The 26,017-nt window shown below is 43.1% G+C and overlaps 1 gene segment (V, D, J or C); it reads left to right on the top strand.

The window, feature by feature from the left end:
- The first annotated feature begins 53 nt into the window (after nt 1-53).
- LOC121164972 lies at nt 54-25,640 on the top strand. The segment is given in 2 exon segments: nt 54-145; nt 25,309-25,640. Coding segments are annotated over 2 exon segments (387 nt in total).
- Nucleotides 25,641-26,017: the final 377 nt, after the last annotated feature.

The raw sequence follows: 26,017 nt of genomic DNA, 5'->3' as shown, positions 1-26,017 counted from the left end.
GCATGTCTCAAGGTCACTTCCCACTGCCCTGCACACTTATGAGGAGGTGCTCACAGCCTTTGCAGAAGTCAGTGCCAGTCAGGACACAGCATGGACATGAAGGCTCCTGTTCAGCTCCTGAGGCTCCTGCTGCTCTGGCTCCCAGGTGAGGAAGGACAACAGCAGTAACTGACTCAGTTCTTGTGGTCGATGCTAACCACATCTTCCTGTCTCCTCTGTATGGACATGCTGATGAGAGTGGATATTTGTGTTTGTGTTTCTCTTCTCAGGTGCCAGATGTTCCGGCCAAACAGTAACCCAGAGTCCATCCATGGTGTCTGCACCTGTGGGAGGCACAGCCACCATCAATTGCCAGTCAAGTCAGAGTGTTAACAACAACAATTGGTTATTCTGGTTTCAGCAGAAACCAGAGCAACCTCCAAAGCTCCTGATCCATAGTGCATCCACTTTAGCCTCTGGGGTCCCCTCGAGGTTCAAGGGCAGTGGATCTGGGACATCATTCACTCTCACCATCAATCAGGTGCAGCCTGTGGATGTCGGAACCTATTGCTGTCAAGGGTATTATTACAGTAGTAGTGTAGACCTTGCATGGTGATACAAGCTTGAACAAAACCACCCAGGAAAGCAGAAGTATGAGACTGGGCTATCCCAACTCATTCTCTTGTGGCCTCTGTGTGCTTAGACTCATTTTCTGATGCAGTTTATATTTTATGGTCCTTGTAAGGTAATTAGGAATGCCTCTGGGACTCATTTGTAGCCTCCCTCCATTTTGTCCTTCTTTGCACTTGGATTTCATAAATGTTTATGTTTCTACCTAATGATCAGAGAAATGATTATGCCTGAGTAGTCAGTGTTAACAGCATCCTTTTAGATTCAAACAGTAAAAGGCAATTGTTATGAATCTTCAAGAAGAAACATTACATACAGTTTATTACTTTGCAAATTATCCTTTAACGTTCTAGAATCTGGGGATCAGTGATGGTGATCCTAGAAACATGGGATTCTGTGTTTTCCCTGAATCCAATGCTCCTCCGCCACAGAAAGAACAAACTGCTTAGCCTGTGGTCCTCAGCCCTAGAGCTGATGCTCTCTATTGCCTGTAGTCTCACAGGTCCTTCACATAATAGTTTGCCTGCAGGTGCAGATGGATTGTCCAGAATTTGTCTTCTGACATTCGAATGTCCGGACACTTGACTTTGATGTCTTTCCTAGTCTCTGTCACTGCCAGTCCTAAGGGATATTTGCTGCCCCTGGCAGTCATAGGGCTAAATAATGTCAGTTTTCAATCTGGTAGCACTGGTTTGCATGTGTTTCAAACCTAATTGAAAATTCTCATAGAATTGCTCTAATAATTTGCAAGTAAGTAACCATGTGGAATCTCCCTTACACATAGAATATTTTGGAAAATCGAGTAGGATCCTTAGCACACACAGCTTTAATCTTAGTGGACATGACAGATAACAAACAGACAACTAACATTTTCCCTCTGTGTCCACTCTTCTCTGAGAGTCGTCCCCTGGAGCAATGAAATTGCTCAGGGAAACTTGGCAATGCATGCCCTTATCCACTTACTGTATCTTCCTGTGACAGGTTTGAAAAGGGCAGGGGCAGAAGGAATAAATTGGTGCAGTCAAACACTTATTGGACATGTACTTCCTAAAAACGTGGTGATGTGCAGGCTTATTAATGGTCAGCAAACAAAGTTGTCCTTTAATTGAGCAAAGAGATTTTAAAATTTCTCTTGTTGTTGCATATAAAAGAAATTTACAATCAGTCTGTGACAGGAATTAGTTTTAGAAGGATGTCATTACTGAATTTAATATTTGTTTCTAGGGATGACAATTTTCTTCCTGGCTACTCTTCTCCATTTTTCAAAATTTTATTATTAACTTTAAGGATAGAGCATTGGAAAAAGGAAAACAGAGATCAAAACGAAGTGAGAGAAAAAGAAAGAGACAGAGGGAGGGAGAGAGAAAGGAAGAAAGGAAGGAAGGAAGGAAGGAAGGAAGGAAGAAAGGAAGTTTGAGAGTCAAGATGACAGAATAGGGTAACAACACATTTAAACAGATGGAAAATCATTATCCAGAGTGAAGCAGAGAGGGCACATTCCAGGAAGTAGGAGAGGACAGAACAGCAGCAGAGGGGTCCCTGGAGACTGACAGACAGGAAAGTAGCAGACACAATAGTGTGATGTTGCAGTGATGGATACCCCAGCTGCATTCTGCAAGTGGGAATATGAACTGTCCCAGAGGTTGGAACTCCATCAGCAACAAGGTGGGAACGGGTATTCACCGGGAGCTCAGGATGTGAACCCAGACAAAAAACTGTCTGTCTTGCTGGTCTGTTTGATTTGACCAGGAGCAGACACAGAGCAGCAGGTTCCAGAGGGGTGGTGCAAGAACAGGGTAAATTTCACAGTCCAGTTTGCCCCCTAGAGTTGAATCAGGTGCCATTTTGTATAGGAAGGCAAAGGCTATGGACATTATTGCTCATGCACTGAGCTGGGAGTGAATTCATTTCTGCCTCAGTGAACTGAAACAGTGTGGTTTCCTACAGGTTCCACCCAAGATAGGTCTGAGTAATCCTGATGGTCAGCAGATCAAGAACTCTAGTAGTGGCACATCAGGTACCATTCTGTACAGTGTAGAAAAACTTTTAAGACTACAGGGACAACAGTGAGCTGTGCATGTGCTGAACTGGAAGCAAACTCACTGAGGTCATGGGGAAAATAATAACTTTGGCATTGCACGAGTCAAAATAGGTCCATGTGACCCTCAGACTTAACAGTCAAAAGGTTCCTGCAAGTTCAGCACCACCAACAATCTAGTTATATAGGCAACCTAATGTCTCCTAAATCCTGGGAACTGCTCTAACAGCAAGTGGGAGAAAGTTTGAACAGACAATGGTGCAGCATCAGCATGATATCACAGAAGGTGGAGAGTGGTTAGCCAGTGGTTGTAGCTACGGAGATCATGGTGGAAGTCTAACATAAGAACCCAAACCTGGAACTCGGTGCAGAGAGTGGCACAAGTGACTGCAAACAAAGAGCTGTGTGCCAACCACAATAAATAACATCAAATTTTAGACCTGTGGGTAACACAGCTTGGAAATCTGCCCCAAGGAGAAGAATCTGATAACTAGAAGTACAATGACCAAGAGCCAGAGAAGAGACAAAGGCACAAGGAATATTATTGAGGACTCTATTGCTAAGGAGCAAAAGCCTTTGCCAACCTCAGAGTTAACTGAGGAAGATATAGAGAAAATATGTGATACAGAATTCAAAACACTTGTTATAAAGCTTCTTACGAACAATGAGAAGCATGTAATACAAGAGTTCAACAAATGTATAGATTGTACCATAAAATTCAAAAATTCAAAATAAAAATTTAAAAAAGATTTAAGGAACCTGTTACAAAGGAAATGAATCAAATGAAAGCTGATAGATCAGAAATGAAAAATACAGTAGAACAAATTAAAAGTACAGTGGAGAGTCTCCAAAATAGAACAAATGAAATAGAAGAAAGAACCTCAGAAGATATTTCCTAGCACCAGGAGGAAAGAAAAAGCTGGAAGTAAAGCCGGGCCAAGCTAAGAAAAGTATTCAAGAATTGAAAGACAAAGCCAGAAGGTGCAGAAAGATAAGCTGCGTTTAAAATCTATTTAATGAAATAATAAGGGGAAATTAATCTAGAGAAAAAATTGGGAAACAACATCCTGGAGGGGCACAGAACTCCCAACAGATGGAGACTCTTGGATAGGGAGTGATGAGTGCTATCCTCTCACTACTACAGTGTAGAAGTGCATGGTGAGGACTGGCACCCAGCAGAGGCAACCCTCACCTGGGAGAGAAGGTCCATACCTTGGCCTGTCCTTGGACTACCTGTTTACCTGGTCTCTAGCAGAGAGGATTCCAGAAAGGATTTACCTGAACCTCAGAGACATGCTGGTAAGAGGAGGAAGCTAAGAGAAAATTCACAAGAGATACTCTGTTGGTTTTCTTCATCTTTGCAGAAAATTGATGTAGGTCTGTACTTATTCAGAGGGGCTTATGGATCCTACACCAGGCTTCTACAATCTATGCAAACACTGATGACTGCTTCATTCATTACCTTTTAGGTAATAGTGAGAGGTTTACTCTGATGAACTTCAGGCAATGACCCCACCTGGCAGAAAGTGGCATTGCGGAGGACTCCATGCCCACAGTCAGGAGCAGCTCATTTAGATTCTGAGCATAAGCGCCCTCTAGTTTGAGTTATGGTGAATCTCTCTGCAGTGAATTCCTTCACTTTATTCACACTTTATTAAGCTTAGTACCATTTCAATTTGGCTTCTGAGTATATTTGAGGTTCTTTATGTGCTCTTTTCTTAGTTGAATAAATAAAATATGTTCACTCTCCAAGAAATGTACAAGTGCTCAGTGGAACAGTGGAACAACGATGGGTAGACTGAGGGATTGATAACTTTACTCTCTAAAATGTCACTACTGATTCTTGACCAGCAAAATTGTTATCCTATAAATCATCCATGGCCTGGAAATAAAGATAGATTTAGCATGTTGTCATTTGGTTCATTTAAATTGTGCCAGGTTTCCCTCTACTATTTCTGTGACATACTACTGTGTCCTAGAAAATCATCTCCTGAGCAGGTAACTCAGTGTTGCCCCAGTGTGACCTGGGGTGCCTGGGACACTCTTTTTACTGTGATGAAAAGGGGTGTGATCATCATCTTACACAGAGTTGCCCCAAACCCTGCTCATCTGTGTGTTCTGAAAACAGCCCACTGCCCTGCAGATGTAGGAGCAGGCTGCTCTCAGCCTGTGCAGGAGTCAGTGCCTATCAGGACACAGCATGGACATGAGGGCACCTGTTCAGCTCTGGGGCTCCTGCTGCTCTGGCTCCCAGGTGAGGAAGGACAACAGCAGAAACTGAATTAAACAAGTGTGGTTAATGATAACCACATCTTCCTGTCTCTTCTGTATGGACATGCTGATGAGAGTGATGTTTGTGTTTCTCTTCTCAGGTGCCAGATGTGCCACCCAAGTGATAACCTAGACTCCACTCGAGGTGTCTGGACCTGTGGGAGGCACAGTCACCATCAAGTGCCAGTCAAGTCAGAGTGTTTACAACAACAATCAATTAGCCTGGTATCAGCAGAAACCAGGGCAACCTCCAAAGCTCCTGATCTACTGGGCATCCACTTTAGAGTCTGGGGTCCCCTCGAGGTTCAAGGGCAGTGGCTCTGGGACATCATTCACTCTCACCATCAGCGGGGTGCAGGCTGATGATGCAGGAACCTACTACTGTGCTGGAGCTTATAGTGGTTACATTTATACAATGATACGAGCCTAAACAGAAACCACCCAGAAAAGCAGAATTGTGAGCCTTGGCTGCCCCAGCTGCTCTTTCAAAGGTCTCTATCTGGTAAGTCATTTACAGATGCAGTCAGTCTTGATATTCTCTAACTGGTAGTAGAAAGGCCCTTGGAACTGCGTTGTAGCCTTCTTCATTTCTTTCTGCTTGGCTCCTGCAGCAGGGAAATGTCCACGTTTTTACTGATGTAAACGAAAGAAGTGATTATGCCTGAATAGTCAATTTACAATATTCTTTTGTATTCATACATTAAAAAGGAAATTGTTATCAATCTTTAACGTAGAAATTATAAACAGAGCGTATTAGAATACAAATGATGCTTTAATGTCCTAGGAATGTAGGGATCAGAGATGATAATCCTAGAATAATGTGATTCTGTGCTCTCCAGAATCCAATGCCTCTCTGTCGCAGAACAGGCTGCTCACTGTGTGGTCCTCAGTCCTGGAGCTGATGTCTAAGCTGTCTAGAACTTCATAGATGTTCCCAAGTCCTTCATCCCTGAGTCTACCTACAGGTGCAGATGTGTGTTCCAGAATTTGTTTAATGACATTCAAATTTCATGTTGCTTGGGTTGTGTCCTACAAGACATATGGTGAGCTGGAAACTGAAATTTCAACTCAGGAAAATATATGTTTAAATACTTTCTTCCACATGGCCATGTTCACTCGTTGTTTGAGGCTGGAACTAGAGGCAGGGCACGAGAGAACCAGAGTGATGTGAATCCGGAGTTCACGTTCACCTGCTTGACTCCGTGTTGCTCCAGAGTTTTAATCCAGCTCTCTCTGCAACTTGGCTTGCCACATACAACTGTCTCAAAGCCTCACAGACCACAGGTGATCACATTTCACATTTGTGGAGAAAGAAATATCTCACAGCCCTGACCCTTTCCTCATCTTCTCTGTTCCTTCTCATCCCTTGGTCTCAGTTCTGTCCTTTCACATTCTCTGTAATCTTATTTTCTCACCTAATGTGGAAGCAGAGAAGAAGCCAATCAGAACCTCTTCCTCCATTCAAACTCTTTGATAGCTGAGCCCTAGGCATTCACACCCTTGAGTTCCAAAGAGGCTAGTAAGATAATTTACCTAATGGATTTTCATTCGAAGGGAAATTGGTGCTCCTAACTTACAATCAGTTATTATCTGCCAAAATTACATTAAATAAGTACAAAATGACATTTGAGAATATCAGATGTAAGTCAATTTTAGAAAGTAGGGGGGGGGAGTGATGAAATAATCTGTATTTGTATGAACAGAAAGCTATTATTTATACATTATTGTATGGTTTATAATAACAGACTACATTCTGTGCTGTCATCTCAATTCAGGAGGTCAGAGGCCTCACTGGGATGAAACCCAGGAGGCAGCAGGGCTGTGCTCCTTCTGGCAGCTCCAGAGGGGAGGATCCAAGTTCCTGTTCTTGCAGCTTCAGGATGCCCCATGTGTCCTACCTACTCGCTGGCCTCTCCCTCCCCTTACTGCAGCAACCTTCACTGCCACACTTCCTCCTTGACCTAAAACCCCCTTGTCTTATAAGTAGGATTATATAATATTATATAAGATTACATTAGTCAAATAATTCATGATAGTCTTCAGAGCACTATTAATAGCTTATCTGCTGAAATTCTGCTGTTATACCAAGTAACATTCCCAGGATCCAGAGCTGTGTTTCCAGTTCTTGCTCTCTTGCTCTGTGTGTATATGTGTGTGTGTGTTTCCAATTCTAAAACAAAGACTGCCAGGTATAAAGTACAAAGTCAGATCAGGGGATAGGCGAAGAGGCTGATTGAAGGACAGATGATAAAAAAAAAGAAGTGTTTGAAAACCTAGTGCCAAAAATTAAATCTGGTGATGGAGAAGGGAGAGAGAGGAGCAGGTGAGTCAGCCAAGGAAAGAAATGGGAAGGTTCAGTGTCAGCAGGCACATGGAAGAGGCAGTTGCTTTATATCTGAATTCTTTTCCCTAAGAGGCAGATGAGGTTGTCCCAGATTTGCTGGTTAAGCCCATCTTACAGACAACTGACATCCTGATAGACAAAGTCAAGCACTGAATGGAGAAAGGCCCATCATAGATCCTTAGAGTCTTCATGTTCTGGGTTCTCTGTGCAAAGGACCCCTGATAGATTGTTATTCTAGGTCTTCCCTGCTTACCAGTACAGACTTTACAGTAAAGGAAGAGGTGTGGTCTGTTCTGCAGACAAGGGAGGGACAGAGCAGGGCAGGAAGGAACTGGCTGGGACAGCAGGAGCTCACTTCCCCATGGCCCTGAGGAGGAGGTTTGTATTGGAGGCTGAATCCCTATGAGAGGACTGCTCTCATGCTGCACACAGAAGTAATTTCCCATATTGTTGGCCTGGAGGCAGCTGATGCTGAATGTAAAATCTGTCCCTGATTCATTTCTACTGAATCTGTCCTGGACAACAGATGCTTGGATGGCTAACCAATAGATGAGTAGCTTTTGAGAGTGTTCTGGTTTCAGCAGGTACCCGGTAGGTAGTTCTTGTGGATGGAAGTGGGTAGAGACTCTGCTGGACTTGCGGTTGATGGTGACCCTTTCTTCTACAGACATAGCTAGGGAGATTGGAGCCTGGGTCATCTCGATGGCCCCCACTAGCATCTGTCATGAAGAATAAACAGGAACCACACAATGCATCACTAATACCTTGGAATGCATACAGGGGCAACATAGATTTCCTTATTTTTCAGAATTAATAAGACTGCTTAGTGCACCTGCAGAGGAGACCCAGAAGAAACTCCTGGACCCCAGATTCAGACCAGCCCATCCCTTCTGTTGCAAACATTTAGAATGTGAACCAGTAGATCGAAGATCTCTTTCGACCTTCTCTCTGTAACTCTGACTCTGAAGTGCAAAAAGTATTTAAAAATATTTTTTTACTTTCAAATGTGCCTATACAAAGTGAACTCATTTAATATGTTTCATGTAGAGATTTGAAGAGTTCAGTTCTCCTTCCCACTCTATCGACTCAACCTCTCACCATTTATCTTTTTTTTTGTTAATTTCCATTTAATTTTTCACACTGACATACTTTGAATTTGCTCTATATTCCCAAGGTTATATATCCTCTAAATAAAAAATTCAACTCTTAGAAAGTAGTGAATCTGTTGCTCCTCAGGAGGGTAGACCATGGCTGTTGAGTCTCAAGTCCTCTCTATTCACCATTCACTACCAGATCTAAGGGGTAATGGCTCCCCCTGGAGGTCATAGGGGGATCCAGTTAATCTGCTGCTTCAGGTGATGTTTAGTTTTTACTGGAGTGAGGCTGTGTCTGCCACAACTCCCCCACCCGGTGAGCCAACAGCCTCAGCATTTCCATATGAGGGCATCTGCTTCACCCCAGCATAGCTCACCTGCTGCCTAGAGGCCTTCTGTTCTCATCTTGACTGGGCCCTACAGTGTCTTTCAAAACCAGCCACTGATACCAGATGAAGTAAAAGAGATTTGGTAATGGCACAATGAGCATGTTCAGAAACAATAGTGGATAAATGTGTAGGGGTAAAAGGAGCACTCAGTCTAGACAGAGCTGTTGGGAAGGTGTGGTTAGGACTGCCAGGTGACAGCTGAGGTTTTAGGGAACATCTGGCATGAAATGTGTGGTGGGAATTAAGCAGGGAAAGTGATTCATACTCCTCATTTATGGAGGGAGCAAATGCTTGGCTGTGCCTGGCCTTGAAGGAAGGAGGAGACAGAGCATTCAAATGGGGAGTCAAAGTGCTTAGCTATGGACAGATGTTGTGCTGATAGATAATGCTCCTCATTGTAAATGCTGTACCTTCATCTCCTGTTTCCTGTTTAAAGCTCTTCTATGTCACATCAAGAGCATTAGGGAATCATAGCAAAGTGGAAGCCTCCCTGTACTCAACAACAGCCATGGAAACCACATAGAGGAGGTTGTCATCTTTCTCGCAGTTTCTGGGGTTGTACAATCCCTGGGAACCTGCTATTGGTTGGATAGTGGCAGCAAAGCAAGCCCTGTGCAGTGAGAATAGCAATGGGGACGTTTCACACATAGAACACCAGACTGAAGCCTTGTCTGTGGATCCCAGGGAGAGCCTTCCCCTGTAGGAAAACCTGTGCCTCTGCCACTGGTCTGATATGGACCCCTGGGGAATTTCAACATTTGCTGAGTTATTCAGCTAAGAGAGTACTGCCATGCGTCTACCTCTTTAGTACAGTTTTTGATTTGCGTATCTTCTGGGAAGAGCCTACTATGTTGCAGACTTATGAGCAGGTTGCTTACACTCTGTGCAGGAGTCAGTGCCAGTTAGGACACAGCATGGACATGAGGGCCCCCCTACTCAGCTCCTGGGCCTCCTGCTGCTCTGGCTCCCAGGTGAAGAAGGACAGCACCAGGAATGAACTCTACCAGTGTGGTCAGTGCTGAAAGAATCTTTCTGTCTCTCCTATAGTAACATGATGATGAGAGTGGATATTTGGGTTTTCCATCTCAGGTGCTAGATGTGCCAACCAGATGACACAACTTTCATCCCTGGTGTCTGCATCTATGGGAGACACTGTCACCATCAATTGTTGGGAGAGTCAGAGTGTTATCAGCAATAGGTTGTCCTGGTAGCAACAGAAACCAGGGCAATCTCAGCTCCTGAACAATATGTTTGAATTCTTTTACTTTTTTCTAAGTAGCATAAATGAAATCATTTCAGCTCCAAAAAATGTATAAGTAATAAGTAAAACATGGAAAGAATTTGAAGTAATGCTAAGGAGTTTATGGAATTACTGTATAGAATGGTACTGCACATTCTGTAACAGTAAGTTGTTCTCCTGTAAATTGAAACTTAGGCATGAAATACAAATAGATTGACATCATCCTGAGCTTGGGTTTATTTAATTTGTCAATAGACCCTTAAATGCTTTGCTTCACATAATGTGTGTCAGAAAGGATCATGCTCTCTGCAGGTAAATTACTACAGGCCAGGGGTTGACCTAGGTGTTTGGAGACAGTTCTCCTGTGTTGAGTTATGACATGAGCTGGGTGCTTCTGCTTTGCACAGCTATATCACTTCGCCTGATGATTTGCATATTCCCATGGCATAGCCCACTGCCCTGCAGACTTATGAGCAGGTGCTCACAGCCTGTGCAGCAGTCAGTGCCTGTCAGGACACAGCATGGACATGAGGGCTCCTGCTCAGCTCCTGGGCCTCCTGCTGCTCTGGCTCCTAGGTGAGGAAAGAGAGCGCCAGGAATTGACTCAGGTCTTGTATTCTGTGCTTTCTGTCTCTAATGTATCTACATGATGATGAGAATGGAAGTTTGTGTTTGTATTTCTCTTCTCAGGTGCCAGATGTTCCGGCCAAACAGTAACCCAGAGTCCATCCGTGGTGTCTGCACCTGTGGGAGGCACAGCCACCATCAAGTGCCAGTCAAGTCAGAGTGTTGCTGGCAACATTGCTCTATCCTGGTATCAGCAGAAACCAGGGCAACGTCCAAAGCTCCTGATCTATGCTGCATCCTATTTAGCCTCTGGGGTCCCCTCGAGGTTCAAGGGCAGTGGCTCTGGGACATCATTCACTCTCACCATCAGTGGGGTGCAGGCTGAGGATGCAGGAACCTACTACTGTCAAGGAGGTTATAGTGATGAAACCCGCACAGTGATACAAGCCTGAACAAAAACCACCCAGGAAAGCAGAAGTGTGAGCGTGAGTGTGAATTACCCCATTTGCTCCTTCTGGGGCCTGTATCTGCTTAGAATCATCCTTGGTGCAGTCATCCTTGCTTGTAAAGTATCTCTGGGCTCCTTTGTGACCTCTCTTTCCCTCCAACTGTCCATGTTTTTACTGAGTTATATGAGAGAAGTGATTATGCCTGAGTTCTTAATGTTATAGCATCGTTTTGTATTCATACAGTAAATATGTAAGCATTAAGAATATTTCAAGCAGAAGCATGAAACAGTTTATTAGAAAACAACGTCTACTTTAATGTTTTATTAATGTGAGGATCAGAGATGGTGATTTTAGAAACATTGCCTGTCTGTGCTCTCTCCTAATGCAGTGCCCCTCTGGCACAAAAGGAAGACACTGCTGAGACTGAGGACCTCATTCTTAGAGCAGATTCTCTCAGCTACCTAGCACCCCACGGTGGTTCCTCAGTCCTTCATCCCTGGTCTGCCTGCAGGTGCACGTGGGTGTTGCACAGCTTGTCTTCTGACATCCAAGTCTCAGGATACAATGGTTGTTTGTCCCAAGACCCATGTTGACTTGGGAACTGGCATTTTATTTTTTGGCTGCAGCAGGTTTTTATTATAAACAAACAAACAAACAAACAAAATTCAAAAATTTAAATATATATATATTTTTGAAATTTTAAATCATGTGGTACAATTTTGTATACACTGGGATTCCCCCCAAACTACCACTCCCTGACAGATTTTCCCCATTTTACTACAATAATATAGTCCTTCATAAGGAATCATAACCCATCAGTTTCTTATTTAAGTGTATCCCGACATTACTGGTACAGACAATGTCAGACAGTCCAGCATCCCAGCATCTACACATGTCTAGCAGTTACACTGGGAATCCATCTGGGAAGCAGGGATGCATGTTGCATTATACCCCCATATCTGGATATGGTAGACCCCAGTACTCCATCACTATACGTTTCCATAAATGAGAAGCCATGAAACAAGGTCAGCAACTGGTATGAATTAGAATAACAGCCACAACAACAACAATTATAGCACCATGAAATAACATGCTGCTGAGTAACCAACACATGTGTGACAAAAAGGAAACACCGAAGTCTCTTGGGAAAAATGATGCCACTGTGTAATCCATGTGGCAGCAATGAATTTGACAAGAGAAAAGAAAGTATTTGAAATAAATAAAACTGAAATAAAAAATCAAAACATATGGGATGCAGCAAAAAAAAACCCCACAAACCCACCCCCCAAAAAACTCAAAACCAAAACCAGTATGGATCAGATTATTGAAGTTACACTATCCATGCTGGTTTCCTTATATAAGAGAACATATGGTATTTGTTCTTTTGTGATTAACTCATTTCACTGAGCATAATGGTCTCCAACTGGAACCACCTAGTTGTAAATAGTATAATTTCATTCTTCTTATTAGCTGAATAATATTCCTTGGAGTAGATGTGTCATGGTTTCTTTAACCACTCTTCTTTGGACACACATCTGGATTGTTTCCATGTTTTTGCTATTGTGGGTTGTGCTACTGCAAATATAGGATTACAGATCCCCTTCTCATATGCAGATTCCATTTCTTTTTTTGAAAGAGTTATTTTTTTACTGTTATATTTTATTGTTATTATTATTATGATTTTATGATACAGTTCCATAGGCTCCTGGTATTTCCCTTATCCCAGACCCAATTCCCTACCCCGCTCCCCCCCACCTAGTTCCTCTATATCATTATTAACATATAGTTCTTCATACACAGTCATATGTACATCATTGCGGGCATGGACAATGGTAGACAGTCCAGAATCATATTGTCAAGGTATAGTAAACAGTCTCATTGTAAGTCCATCTTTGACTGGAAGTAGAAATGCATACTACATTGTAGCCTCACATCTGGATATGCTACTCTCCATTTCACAGCTACTGTACATCCCCTCAAATGAAAAGTCAAAATACAAAATCAACACTGGAAAGAAAAATAGAAATTTACAATGCCATGAAGTTAAATAACATGTTACTAGACATGACAGTCTCCATTACACAGCTATTATACATCCCCTTAAATGAAAAGCCATAAAACAAAATCAATATCAGGAAGAAAAAAGAAATTAACAACACCATGAAGTTAAATAACATGCTACTAATGACCGTCGTGTAGCTGGAGAAATGAAAATCAAGAACCTTCTTGCAGAAAGTGATGCTACTGTATGATCTGTGAGTCACTGAAGAACATAATCAGAAGAAAGTGTTTTGAAGAGATGAAACTAACCGAAAACATCAAAACCCATGCGATATAGTTTTTGATTTTTGTTGGTGAAATGTGTCTCTTCTAGTCAATAAATAGATAGCTTTTGTTTGTTTTTAATTCAGTCTATTAATCTATGATGTTTGATTGAGCTTAAGCCATTTACATTCAGGGTTAATATATATGGGTGGTACTTAGGTCCTTTCATTTTAGGAATGGGTTGTTCATTGGTTTAGTCTTCTGTTGTCATTTTACTGGAATGTTCTTCACATTTGCCTTTGGTTTTGGTAGGTGCTATTCCTCTTCTCTGACCAGAGAACATCCTTCACTATCATCCAAAACAGGTATTTACAGATGAATGCAAACGGCATTGATTGAATTTCACATCAGTGGTCAGAGCTTCATGCTGATGAAGTTCAGGAAATCACAGCAAATGAAAAAAAAAAAACTGTTATAATAGATGCTCCATGTCAAGAAGTGGGCAGTGCATTTATTCTCTGAGTGTAAGAACCCTCTAGTTTGCATCATTTTTGTGCATCATTCTGCAGTAAATTGTTTCTCATTATTTACATTGTAACAATGTCATAGTGTCATTATATCATGGCTCAAAAATATACATAAATCCCATTTAGTCCTCTTTTCTAAATAGAGTAAAAGAAACAATATCAGACTCGCAGAAATTTCTAAGTGATAAACAAAGCATGGAAACAATTTGAGGGAAGGCTTGGGAAATCGTAGAATTAGCTTTAGCTTGGAAATGGTACTGCACAATCTGTAACAGTATATTGTTCCCCTATAAATTGAAATACAGCCACAAAATACAAGTAGATGTCACCATCTTATCCTTGGGATCACTTAGATTGTAGCATCTGCTCATCAATTGCCCAAGTCACATTATGTGTCAGAAAGGATCACATTCTCTGTAGATCAATTAGTGTAACACAGAGAGTGACCTGGGTATCTGAAGACACTTCCCAGTGCTCAAATATGAGATGAGCTGAGCCCTTTAACTTTGCACAGCTATATTACTTCCACTGTTGATTTGCATGTCCCCAGCACACAGACCACTGCTCTGCACACTTATAAGCAGGTGCTCACAGCTTCTGCAGGAGTCATTGTCACTCAAGACACAGCATGGACATGAGGGCCCCTGCTCAGCTCCTGGGGCTCCTGCTGCTCTGGTTCCTAGGTGAGGAAGGACATCACCAGGATCTGAAATCATATAGTGTGGTCAGTGCTGTCTGAATCTTCCTGTCTCTTCTGTATGGACGTGATGATGAGAGTGGATGTTTGTATTTGTGTTTTTCTTCTCAGGTGCCAGATGTGCTGCTACAGTGACCCAGAGTCCATCCGTGGTGTCTGCACCTGTGGGAGGCACAGCCACCATCAAGTGCCAGTCAAGTCAGAGTGTTCAGAACAACAATGCTCTAGCCTGGTTTCAGCAGAAACCAGGGCAACCTCCAAAGCTCCTGATCTATGCTGCATCCACTTTAGCCTCTGGGGTCCCTTCAAGGTTCAAGGGCAGTGGCTCTGGGACATCATTCACTCTCACCATCAGTGGGGTGCAGGCTGAGGATGCAGGAACCTACTACTGTGCTGGACATTATAGTAGTGGTTGGATTTACACGTGATACAATCCTGAGCAAAAAACCTCCCAGGAAAGCAGAAGTGTGAGTCTGGCTGCATCAGCTGCTTGTCTTGAGACCTGTTTGTTCTAAGAGTCATTCTCAGATTTAGTCAGTCTGCCATGTTCCCTGGAAGGCAGTTAGAAAATCCCTGAATCTCCATTGTAGCTTCCCACTCTTTCCTTCTATTTGAAACCTACAGCACTGGTATTTCCATATTTTATCAATTTAAAATAAAGAAATGCTTAAGCCACAGTCCTCAGTGTTAGAATATTCATTTAGTTTCATGCTGCAAAAAGTTAATCATTACGGATATTTCAAGTAGAAACACTGAATAGGGTTTATAGTGATTCAACATATACCTTAATTTTCTAGTGGGATCAGAGACTGTGTTTGTAGAAATATGGGACTCCGTTCTCCCAGAATCCAAAGACCCTCTGAGACAGAGGGAAGAGTCAGGTAATCCTATGGTCCTCAGTCCTGGAGCTGATGCTCTCAGCTGCCTGCAGCCTCACAAGGGTGTCGATTCCTCTATGTTGTCCATGGGTAGCCTGCAGATGCAGTTGGGTGGTCCAGAATTTGTCTTCTTGCATTCAGATCTCAGGGCACATGGGTTGTTTGCCCCAAGACACACAGCAAGTTGTCACATCTGAATTTTAACCCAGGCCAATGTATGTTGAAATATTTTCTTCCATATGGCCATGTTCACTCCATATTTGAAGTTGCAACTAGAGACACACAAGAAAGGTAAGGTGATGTGAAATTCAGGGATCATGAAACCTGCTTGATTACTTGTTGCTCCACGGCTTTAATCCTGCCCACTTGCATATACCCAGCCACATAAAACTGTCTCAAACCTTAGTAGGCATAGGTGATTACATTTCCTATTTGTGGGGAAAAAGTATCATGTATCCCTGACCCTTTCCTCATCTGTTCCATTCCTTCTCATCTCAGATTCAGACGGGCCTCTCACATTCTGTAATTTTATTTTCTCCTCTCATTATGGAAACAATAAGCAGACAAATTAGATCCTCATCCTCCACTCACACCCTTTGATAACTGAACACTAGGCTTTCACACACCTGGGCTAGCAAAAGGTCACTGAGATAATTCACTGAAGAGATTTTCCCTCAAAGAGGAATTTGTGTTCCCACCATATCATCAACTATTGTCTAATTTTGCAAAGCTGACACTAAATGAAATCAAAGTGGTATTTTAGGATCTTGGAGGAAGAAAAAAAAGAATTTTTTTATATTCATATTAGCTGAAAAATATTACTTAAAATTTATTGTACTGTTTATGATGTCAAACTACACACTGTGCCCTCAATCAAGCTCAGGAGATGAGAGACATTATGGCATGAAAACAGCAGGGCTGTGTTCCTGGCAGCTCACGGGAGCAATATTCAAATCCCTTTTGTAACAGATTCAGGATGCTCCACCCGTCCTGCGCTGTGGACTCTCTCTCCCCTCACTGTAGCAACATTCTGCACTGTCACACCTCTCTCTGACCTAGCCTCACCTTTCTGTTATAAGGAGGATATTATATGATATTTATATTATATTATATTAGCCAAATAATTCATGATAGTCTTCAGAGTAATCCAGTTCATTTTTCAAAATTCTTCTCACATTTAAGGCACATACTCAGCATCTAGAATTTTGTTCCCACTGTTGGAAAAAGAGCACCAGGTAAAAATGCAGTCAGATAAGGAGACAGGGACAGAAGAGGCTAAGAGGAGGGCAGAGTGATAAGAGAAGAATGTTTGAAAATCCAGTGCTGAGGATCCACTCCTGTGATGCACCCAGAGGAACAGTCTTTATAACCTGGATTCCTTGTGTAAAGGATCCAGGACAGGCTGCTCCACTTTCACCTATAGTTAGTACCACAGACTCTACAGTGAAGCAGGAGATGGGGTGTGCTCTACAGAGAAGGGAGAGACAGATCAGGGCAGGAAGGAAGCAGCTGGGACAGCAGGAGCTCACTCCCCTGTCCCCTAAGGAGGAGGTTTGTGTTGGTGACTGAATCTTTGTGAGGACTGCTCTCATGCTGCACACAGGAGAAATCTCCCACATTCTTAGGCTGGAGGCTGCTGATGGTGAGATTGGAATCTGTCCCTGAGCTGCTGCTTCTCCATCTGTCAGGGACCCCAGATGCTAGGTTGGATTATCAAGATGTGAGTTGCTTAGGAGACTCTCCTGATCTCTGCTGGTACCAGGCTAGGGAGTTCTTCTGGAGGTAAAGGATAGGAGAACCTGGCTCACTTGCAGTTGAAGTTGACCTTTTCTCCTGCAGATACAGCTAGGGAGGCTGGAGACTGGGTCATGCTGATGTCTCCACAGGCATCAGCCATGAAGAATGGACAGCAACTACACAATGTGTAATTAATATCTTAGAATGCATAACTAGGAACTTTTTTCTTCTTCAAATCAAATCAGACTGCTCAGATGAATTATTGAAGGTTTCCTGATGCAATTTAAATTATTAGAATACTGTTTACTGCTTGAAATCTCTCACCCAAGACCCAGAGCCCCAAAGGATACATTCCATCTCCTATGGAATGCACTCAGGCACAGCTCCTGGCAAAGCCCATTCCTACAGCTCTGAGCAGACAGCCTTGGGCCTGTGGTGCCTCTGCAAAGCACCAGGAAAATGAAAGCCACAGAACACCTGTGGGGAGTCAGAGACCAACAATGGAAGGAGGAGACAGAGATGTCATCACCCTAGGAAATGTGATTTTCTGCCTTTTAAAGGGCCAGGGCAGATCCAAAAATGTAACTTACAGTAAAATCCAGCAAAATCTGCTGATGCAAATTGTATAGCAACTGCACAAATTCAATTCAATCTGTAAAACTCAATAACCTGTCACAAAATGCATTGATTGTGAGCATGGAGTTTATAAACTTTAAATACACTGGAGTACTTCAGAAAGTTCACGGCAAAGTAGATTTGGTGGATAATTTTGTTTTGCTGCAAAATAAACGTGGAAATCATGCTTAATCTTTTGTAATGTGAATTTCCTACTAACTGTTTGAAGACCCATGTTAATATCATATCAGTACCTGGAATGTGTGAATCTTACTGGTTAGATAAGACAGTGTCTGCATGTTGATATCTCCAAGTCTTTTTGGTTTATCATGTGTATTTGAAGATCCTCTTGGACCAGTGAAGCCATTTCAATAAATCCACACCAGACTTTGTTTTCCTCAGCCAAAAAAAAAAAAAAAAAGAAATTTAAAGAAATCATTGTATACTTGTGAATTATTCTGATCGCCGTTTCTTTTGTCAATCACTTTATTTTTAAAAATATTTATTGTGAGAGTATTGCTCTGGCATACCAAACTAGTCCTTCCCTACCCGGGTTTGAATTCTAGTTGCTCAGCTTCTGATCCTGCTCCCTGATTATGGCCTATGAAGGCATTGGAAGATGGACAAAGCCTTGGGCTGCTGCACCAATATGGGAGACCTGGAAGGAGCTCTGTGCCTCCAATTTCAGTCAGCTTATCCCTTGTGTTGAGATCATTTGGGAAGTGAATCTGTGGAGGAAAGCTGTTTCTCTCTCTCACTTTAACTTTGACTCTGAATTACAATTTTAATGTAAAACTCACCTTTATTTCATGTATTTTATATAGTTTTAAGGTTATTGTGACCCTTTCCACTCTACCCTCCCATTTACCATCTCTCCTTTGGTTATTTTTCCTTTTGATTTTTATAGTGACATACTTTGATTTAATTTCATATTCCCAAGGTCATCCATCCTCTAAATAAAAATTTCAACAAATAGTAAATAGAAAACCCAATGTTCCTCAGGGGGTTAGACAGGGCTGTTGAGTCTCAACTCTTCCCTAATCATCCATTCACTACCTGAACTGCAGGGTCATAGCGCCCCCTGGACGTCATCGAGGGGAAATCATGCCAGGTTTCAGTCTGGTAGAGTAGATCTATATATAAAATCAAGCAGAGTATTCTCATAAAATTGCAATAGCAGTGTTATTGTTTGCACCCTAATGAGAATATTGCTGTCTCTCTTAGATGAATAATACCTTGAAAATCAAATGGAACACTTTATCTCATACATCTTTCATTTTAGTTGACAGTGCAGATAATAGACAGCTGATGTGCTGCCTCTGCTCTCACTCTGCTCCGTGTGAGGGACCTCCTCTGCAGCAATGCCATTGCAGGGGCCAGTGGGCAGTGTGTGTCTTCATCCACCTAGTGAATCCTCCTGTGGCGGGCTGGAGAGGGGAGGGAGAGGCAGGCGGGATGAATCTGTGTAGTCAAACACCTCTGCTTCCTGGAAATAAATGAGGTGCAGGTTCATTAATGGTCCGACATCCAAGCTCTACTGGGGAAAGAGCTTTTAAAATGTCTCTTGTTGCTGTACATGAAGCCAGCTGATACTCAGGTCAGTGACGGGAATCAGTGCCCTGACCCCGGATACCTAAAAAGTGAAGCTGAGGTTTTGAAGCCTGTTTTATTGTGTTTCTTATTTATTTCTTGTGAAAATTTTCTTCCTGGCTACTACTCCCCATCATTTAAAAATTATTTATTTATTCATCCTGAAGACCAAGCATTATAGAGATGGACAGATCTCTCTCTCTCTCTCTCTCTCTACATACAAATATATATATGTATAATATCACTAAGATATTTCCCTGAATGTATTCTCAATCCAAAGGACTTTTCTTCCTCACTTCACAATCATTGTTGTTTGTCTCCTATTGTATATGTAGTGCTTTGGCTTGAATCCCTATATTATGGAGGAATTTATATTATATTATATTATATTATATTATATTATATTATATTATATTATATTATAATTTATTACGTGATAAATTTGTCTATAATAATCAAGGATAATTGCCAGAATACAGTCCTGAAGTTAATTAGTTTGCTAAATTCCTCTGACATGTAAGAACAATCCCAGAATCAACAAACTCAGACAGGGATATCTTTTATGTTTGGGATGTTATACAGTTCATTTTCAATTCACATCATCACTACTCTCTCTGAAGTCAGAAAGGAAATCGCCAGATATATCAACAAAGCATAGAGTTGGAGGATTTTTGAGACCAAGTGCCTGTGACTGTGAGATGGAAGTCTGGAGAGCTGTATTTGCTGTTTTTAATGGAGCCTTCCTAGTCCGCAGCTGAAGGCCACTTTGGTTCTGCGGTCAGTGATGGAATTGTTGCTCCTGCACACTAACAGACTGACAAAATAAATTCAAGTTTTCTTGATTTTCTTAATCTTCCTTCTCCTTAGAAGAAGAATTTACATGAATTCAGCTCGGACACCCCTTGTACGAATCAGAACTTGTCCACCTGTGTCGAGGGATCTAGGCAGACAGAGTATTTACCTGGAGTGGAGTACATGGGAAGAGAGGCAGAGATTTGCTGAGGGAAACTCTGCCAAGCAAATCTGTATTAGCTGAGGATGCTGGAGGTTTAATCCACATGGAATGCAGGGACAAGCCTCAGAATTGATTCCTTTGAGAGGTGAGGGAGCTGGGGTCCACAGCACTTTCTCCTGCTGCCATGCACAGAGGGTTCTCTAAGGGCTGCTCAACCCTATGGTGTGCATGTGTGAAGTCCTCATGTGTGAAGCGGGGCTACCTCCTCAGCTCAGAGAGCTCAGTGCAGCCCAGGCAGGAGTGGAGGGAGTCAGCAGAGAAACAGTGAAGGATGGATGAGATAGTACTGCTATCCCCCTCCAAAAACCTTTGTGCATTCAATCTGGAAATGCAGCTTTCTGCTATAAGACCTTAGTAATCTCTTTGTTAACAGGTTCCCTTAAAAATCAGACCTCAGGATGAGCACCAGGATGTTTGTCATGCGGCTACTGCTCTGTGGTCAGATCACCTGTGCTCATGCCTCAGTGATACCCACTACTGCCCTAGTCCTAGACTCCATGACACTGAGGTAGACTTGCAGCTCATGTGCTACGGAACCACTGGGGGAGACTGGAGTGAAGATGCAAAGGTTAGACACAGTGGTTCGATGTAGGTGTTAGTCTTACTGAAATCTGAAATATTATCCCATGTAGGTTGTGACAATGCTTGACAATAGGAGACTCCTAACAGTGAGAACTTGAGTGCTGTCCCTTTCACTGCTAAAAAGAGAAAAGAGGCACCTATAGGGCTTGACCAGGATCAGCTCAAGCAGCAGCTGCCCTCACCTGGGAGAGAGGGGTAACTAGACTGCCTTTCTCCTAGACTACCTCTTTTTCTGTTCTTTAGTACCAGGTTTCAGAGGAGTTGCACCTGAGTCCTCAGGAACATGCTGGTACATAGTGCAGCTCTCAGAACTGCACCAGGAGTCCTAATGCTGGTTTTCTTAATCTTTAGCAGAGAATTAATCTAGATGTGGACTCATCCCAGAGTTTGATTGATCCTAATCTATGAAATGCTACAAAATGGCTGAAAATAGTGTTCCGTGGAACCCTGCATAAATCGGCAGCTCATTTAGTCCCTGGTGGTAAGGGACCTCCAGCCTGGATGATGGTGCATCCATCTGCAATAAATTCCTTCACATTACTTGAATCACAACAATGCCCAGGGCTACTACAAATTGGCATCTGAATAAATCTGTGGTGTTGTATATGCTATTTTATAAATTAAGTGAAATTATTTTAGATCCCTAGAACTGTGTAAGTGCTAAATAATGTATTGAGACAGTTGTGGGCAGCTGTATCATCTAAGATGTCACTGTAGTTTCTCTATGATCAAAGTTATTCTGCTATAAGTTATGTCATGATCATGAAATAAAACTGGAATTTACCATCCTGTCTTTCAGCTCATGTAATGTGTGGCAAGATTCAGCATAGAAAAACTATGCCCAAACCTCTGTTGATTTGGTTATTTCCATGACAAAGCCCACTGCTCCGCAGATGTATGAGCTGGCTGCCCACACTCTCTGCAGGAGTCAGTGCCAATGAGGACATAGCATGGACATGAGGGTTCCTGCTCCTCCCACCCCCGTGACTTGAAGTGACTCAGCCAGTGCAATCAGTGCTTCCTGACTTCCTGTCTCTCCTGTAATAACATGAGGTTCAGAGTTCATGTTTGTGTTTGTGTTGCCCATCTCAGCTGCCAAGGTGCCATCCAATCACTTGTTCTCCATCCCTGGTGTCTGCAAATGTGGGAGAGACAGTCACCCTCAGTTGCCAGAAGACTCAGAGCGTTTGCAGTAATTTAGCTTGGTATTAGCAGAAATCAGGGCAATCTTCTCAGCTCTTGATATATCAAGCATCCAGTTTAGAATCTGGGGTCCTTGGGCAGTTCAGCAGCAGTGCATCTGAAACACAGTATCAGCAGCATGCAGCCTGAAGATGCTTCCACTTATTCCTGTCAACGGTGAAACAGTTACCCTCCCACAGTGATACAAGCCCAAACATACATCCCTCCTAGAGAGCAGAAGCATAGGTCTATGTTGCCTAGACTGTTCCTCTTTGGCCCCTATCTGCTGAGAGTGATTCTCACATGCAGCCAGCCTTCAAGATCCCTTGAAAATTTGTAGATGGTCCTTGCTTGGTAGCCTAAGTCTTTGCCTTGCATGAGTGGGTCCAGTGTGGGCCCCTGTTGTTGTTCCAGCTGCTCCTCTTCCATCCTGCCTACTGCTTGTGGTCTGGGAATGCACTGGAAATCTGCAACCATGTGGGAGACCTAGAAGAAGCTCATGGCTCCTGGCTTTGAATAGGCTCAGTGCAGCCACTGCAGCCACTTGAGGAGTGAACCAGGAGACAGATAATTTTTCTGTCTGTCCTTCTTTCTGTAGATCTGACTTTTCCATAAAAATTAATAAAAAGTTTGTTGAAGAGGCTGTGGCAGCTAATGCGAAGCATCTGCTATTTTCAACTCATTGGTGATAGTAGTAAAGGCAAGACTGTCTACTGATTAAAAAAATGAGCTCTCCATGTGAGAGCATCCCTTTGGATTTATACAGCAAAAAATGAAGAACTGCAGGCATTCCAATTAGAAATAGCTTAATACAGTTTATTAGAATCTAAGTTGTAGTTTTCATGCACTAGGAACAGGGGGGTTAGAGACAGTGATTGAGAATGTGGGGATTCTTCTCTCCCAGAAGCCACTGCCTTCTGCCACAGAAGGAGCAGGTTGCTGAACCCTGGGGAACTCAGCCCTAGAGCTGATACTCTCAGCTGCCTGAAGCACTTACAGATGTTCCCCGTCCTCATCTTAATCCCTGGGTTTACCTACAGGTGCAGGTGTTGGTACAGTATTTGCTTCTGTCGTTCACATCTCAGGTTACACGGGTTGTTTGCCGCAACGTGTTTGGTGAATAAGTGCAGAGACCTGGGATTAAATCCCAGCTGAATATAACTTTAAATATCTTCCTACCGCGTGGCCATAGTCTACAGGAGAGGTTGTAGGCTAGAGGAAAGAGAAGCAGGATGATGTGAAGTATCTAGTTCCCGCTGCCCCACTTTCACTCCATGTTGATGAGAATCTTAAATCTAGACCTTCTTTAATTTTTCATGCCATAAAATTCTCTCAAAATTCCAGATGTTCTTCTGTGGGCAATTCCCTGCTATCTAGTGGGCATGTTTCAGAGCTTCCCTGCCTATGGCCTGAGCTACAATTCCCAAGCCTACACAAGGAGTGTGACCTCTGATATGGCTAGAAGGTCAAGGGGAATACATGTGGAACAAGACCTCTGACACGACCGGAAGATCAAGGGAAATAGATGTGTCATATACCAATGACAGTGTCTTTGGTGGGCGGGGGAGGGGGAATCTACCAGAAAGGAAGGTCTTCCATCCGATGATTCACTCTTCAAGTGACCGCAACGGCTGGTGTTGTGCCAATCTGAAACCAGGAACTTCCTCCGGTCTCCCACGTGGGTGCAGGGTCCCAAGGCTTGCGGCCATCCTCGACTGCTCTCCCAGGCCACAAGCAGGGAGCTGGATGGGAAATGGAGCTACCAGGATTACAACCGGCGTCCCTATGGGATCCCAGCATGTTCAAGGTGAGGACTTTTAGGCGCTAGGTCTTGCCGCCAGGCCCTTTTTCTTACTTTTTAAAAGCTATAACCTGTGCATAATAAAGTGGACATTCCTCACCAGCTTGTTTTTGGTGTTTCTTGTGGCCAAGGGACATTATTTGCCTCACTCTCAGTGACTTTGGGACCTGCTGGCAGAACTAAATCTGCAGATTTTTCTCCTTCTCCTTTTTTTTTTTTTCTTCTTCTTCTTCCTCCTCCTCCTTCTTCTTTTCTAAATTGTCACCACGGGCATATCTCTCATCTCTGACCCTTACCACATCTCTTCTGTCCCCTTTCATTCCTCAGGTTTCACTTTGTCCTCTCATATTCTCTGTGATTCTGTTCTCCCTCCTAATATGGAAGCAGAGAAGGCAACAACTCAGAAACTCTTCCAACATTCATTGTTGTGTTAGCTGAGCTTTCCATTGCAGAGTTGGGAAGAGATCATGAAGATACTTCACTGAAATTCTGCATTTAAGCAGAATTTGGGTTCCCTAACCTTACAAATATGCTTATATAGCTTTGGTTATAGAAAGTTTATTTTCTGTAAATTGAAAACTAGTCATGAAATACAAGTAGATGACAATATCTTATCCTAAGTATCATTCAGAGTTTATAAAACAGCTGCTCAAATGCCTTATGACACACACTGCCTGTCAAAGTGGATGATGTCTTTCTGGATAAGTGTAGCCCAGGGGGTAACCTAGGTGCCTGAAGACACTTCCTCCGTTGTGTTGTGAGATAAGCTGGGCTCTACTACTTTGTACAACAATGTCACTTCTCTTCTTGATTTCTATGTCCCCAGCCCTGCACACTTATGAACAGGTGCTCACAGCCTGTGCAAGAGTCAGTGCCACTCGGGCCCGGCGCGGTGGCGCAAGTGGTTAAAGGTCCTCGCCTTGCACGCCCGGGATCCCATATGGGCGCCGGTTCTAATCCCGGCAGCCCCGCTTCCCTTCCAGCTCCCTGCCTGTGGCCTGGGAAAGCAGTCGAGGACAGCCCAAAGCTTTGGGACCCTGCACCCGTGTGGGAGACCCGGAAGAGGCTCCTGGCTTCGGATCGACATAGTATCGGCCCGTTGCGGCTCACTTGGGGAGTGAATCATCAGACGGAAGATCTTCCTCTCTGTATCTCCTCTCTGTATATCCGCCTTTCCAATGAAAAAATAATAAAAATAAATCTTTAAAAAAAAAGAGTCAGTGCCACTCAGGACACAGCATGGACATGAAGGACCCTGCTCAGCTCCTGGGCCTCCTGCTGCTCTGGCTCCTAGGTGAGGAAGGACAACAGCACGAATTGTCTCAGCTCTTGTGTTCAGTGCTGTCTGAAACTTCCTGTCTCCTCTGTATGAACATGCTGATGAGAGTGGATGTTTGTGTTTGTGTTTCTCTCCTCAGGTGCCAGATGTGCCATGGTGACCCAGACTCCATCTGTGGTGTCTGCACCTGTGGGAGGCACAGCCACCATTAATTGCCAGTCAAGTCAGAGTGTTGATAGCAACAATGCTCTAGCCTGGTATCAGCAGAAACCAGGGCAACGTCCAAAGCGCCTGATCTATGCTGCATCCAGTTTAGATTCTGGGGTCCCCTCGAGGTTTAAGGGCAGTGGATCTGGGACATCATTCACTCTCACCATCAGCGGGGTGCAGGCTGACGATGCAGGAACCTACTACTGTGCTGGGCAATATTATACTAGTGGGAATTACACTCACAGGGTGATACAAGCCTGAACCAAAACCTCCCATGAGAGCAGGAGTGAATGTAAGTTTAACCAGCTGCTCCTCCCAGCCTTCTATCTGCTAAAATTCATTCTCTAATTCAGTAAATCTTCACTGGTCCCTGGAAGGTAGTTAGAAAGAAAAAAATAAACAAATCAGAACATCTTGTTTCATTCACAGTGGAGAGGGCTGAGCTTTCCCACTCCTCAGAGGAGAAGAGGTCACAACGAGATTTCACTGAAGAGATTCTGCATCAAAGAGCAGTTTGGGCTCCCTCACCTTGTAAATGCCTTTGCCTGTCTTCTGTTATAGCTGACACTGATGAGAACAAAATGATAGTTCATGGATCTCAGGGGATATTCAATTTATCAGGGATGTACTGTAATAAA

Source organism: Ochotona curzoniae, unplaced genomic scaffold, assembly GCF_017591425.1.
Source record: "Ochotona curzoniae isolate NIBS_2020 unplaced genomic scaffold, NIBS_Ocur_1.0 contig_883, whole genome shotgun sequence".
NCBI lineage: Eukaryota > Metazoa > Chordata > Mammalia > Lagomorpha > Ochotonidae > Ochotona > Ochotona curzoniae.
Note: the sequence above shows the minus strand (reverse complement) of the source record. Positions and strands in the feature narration are given on the sequence as shown.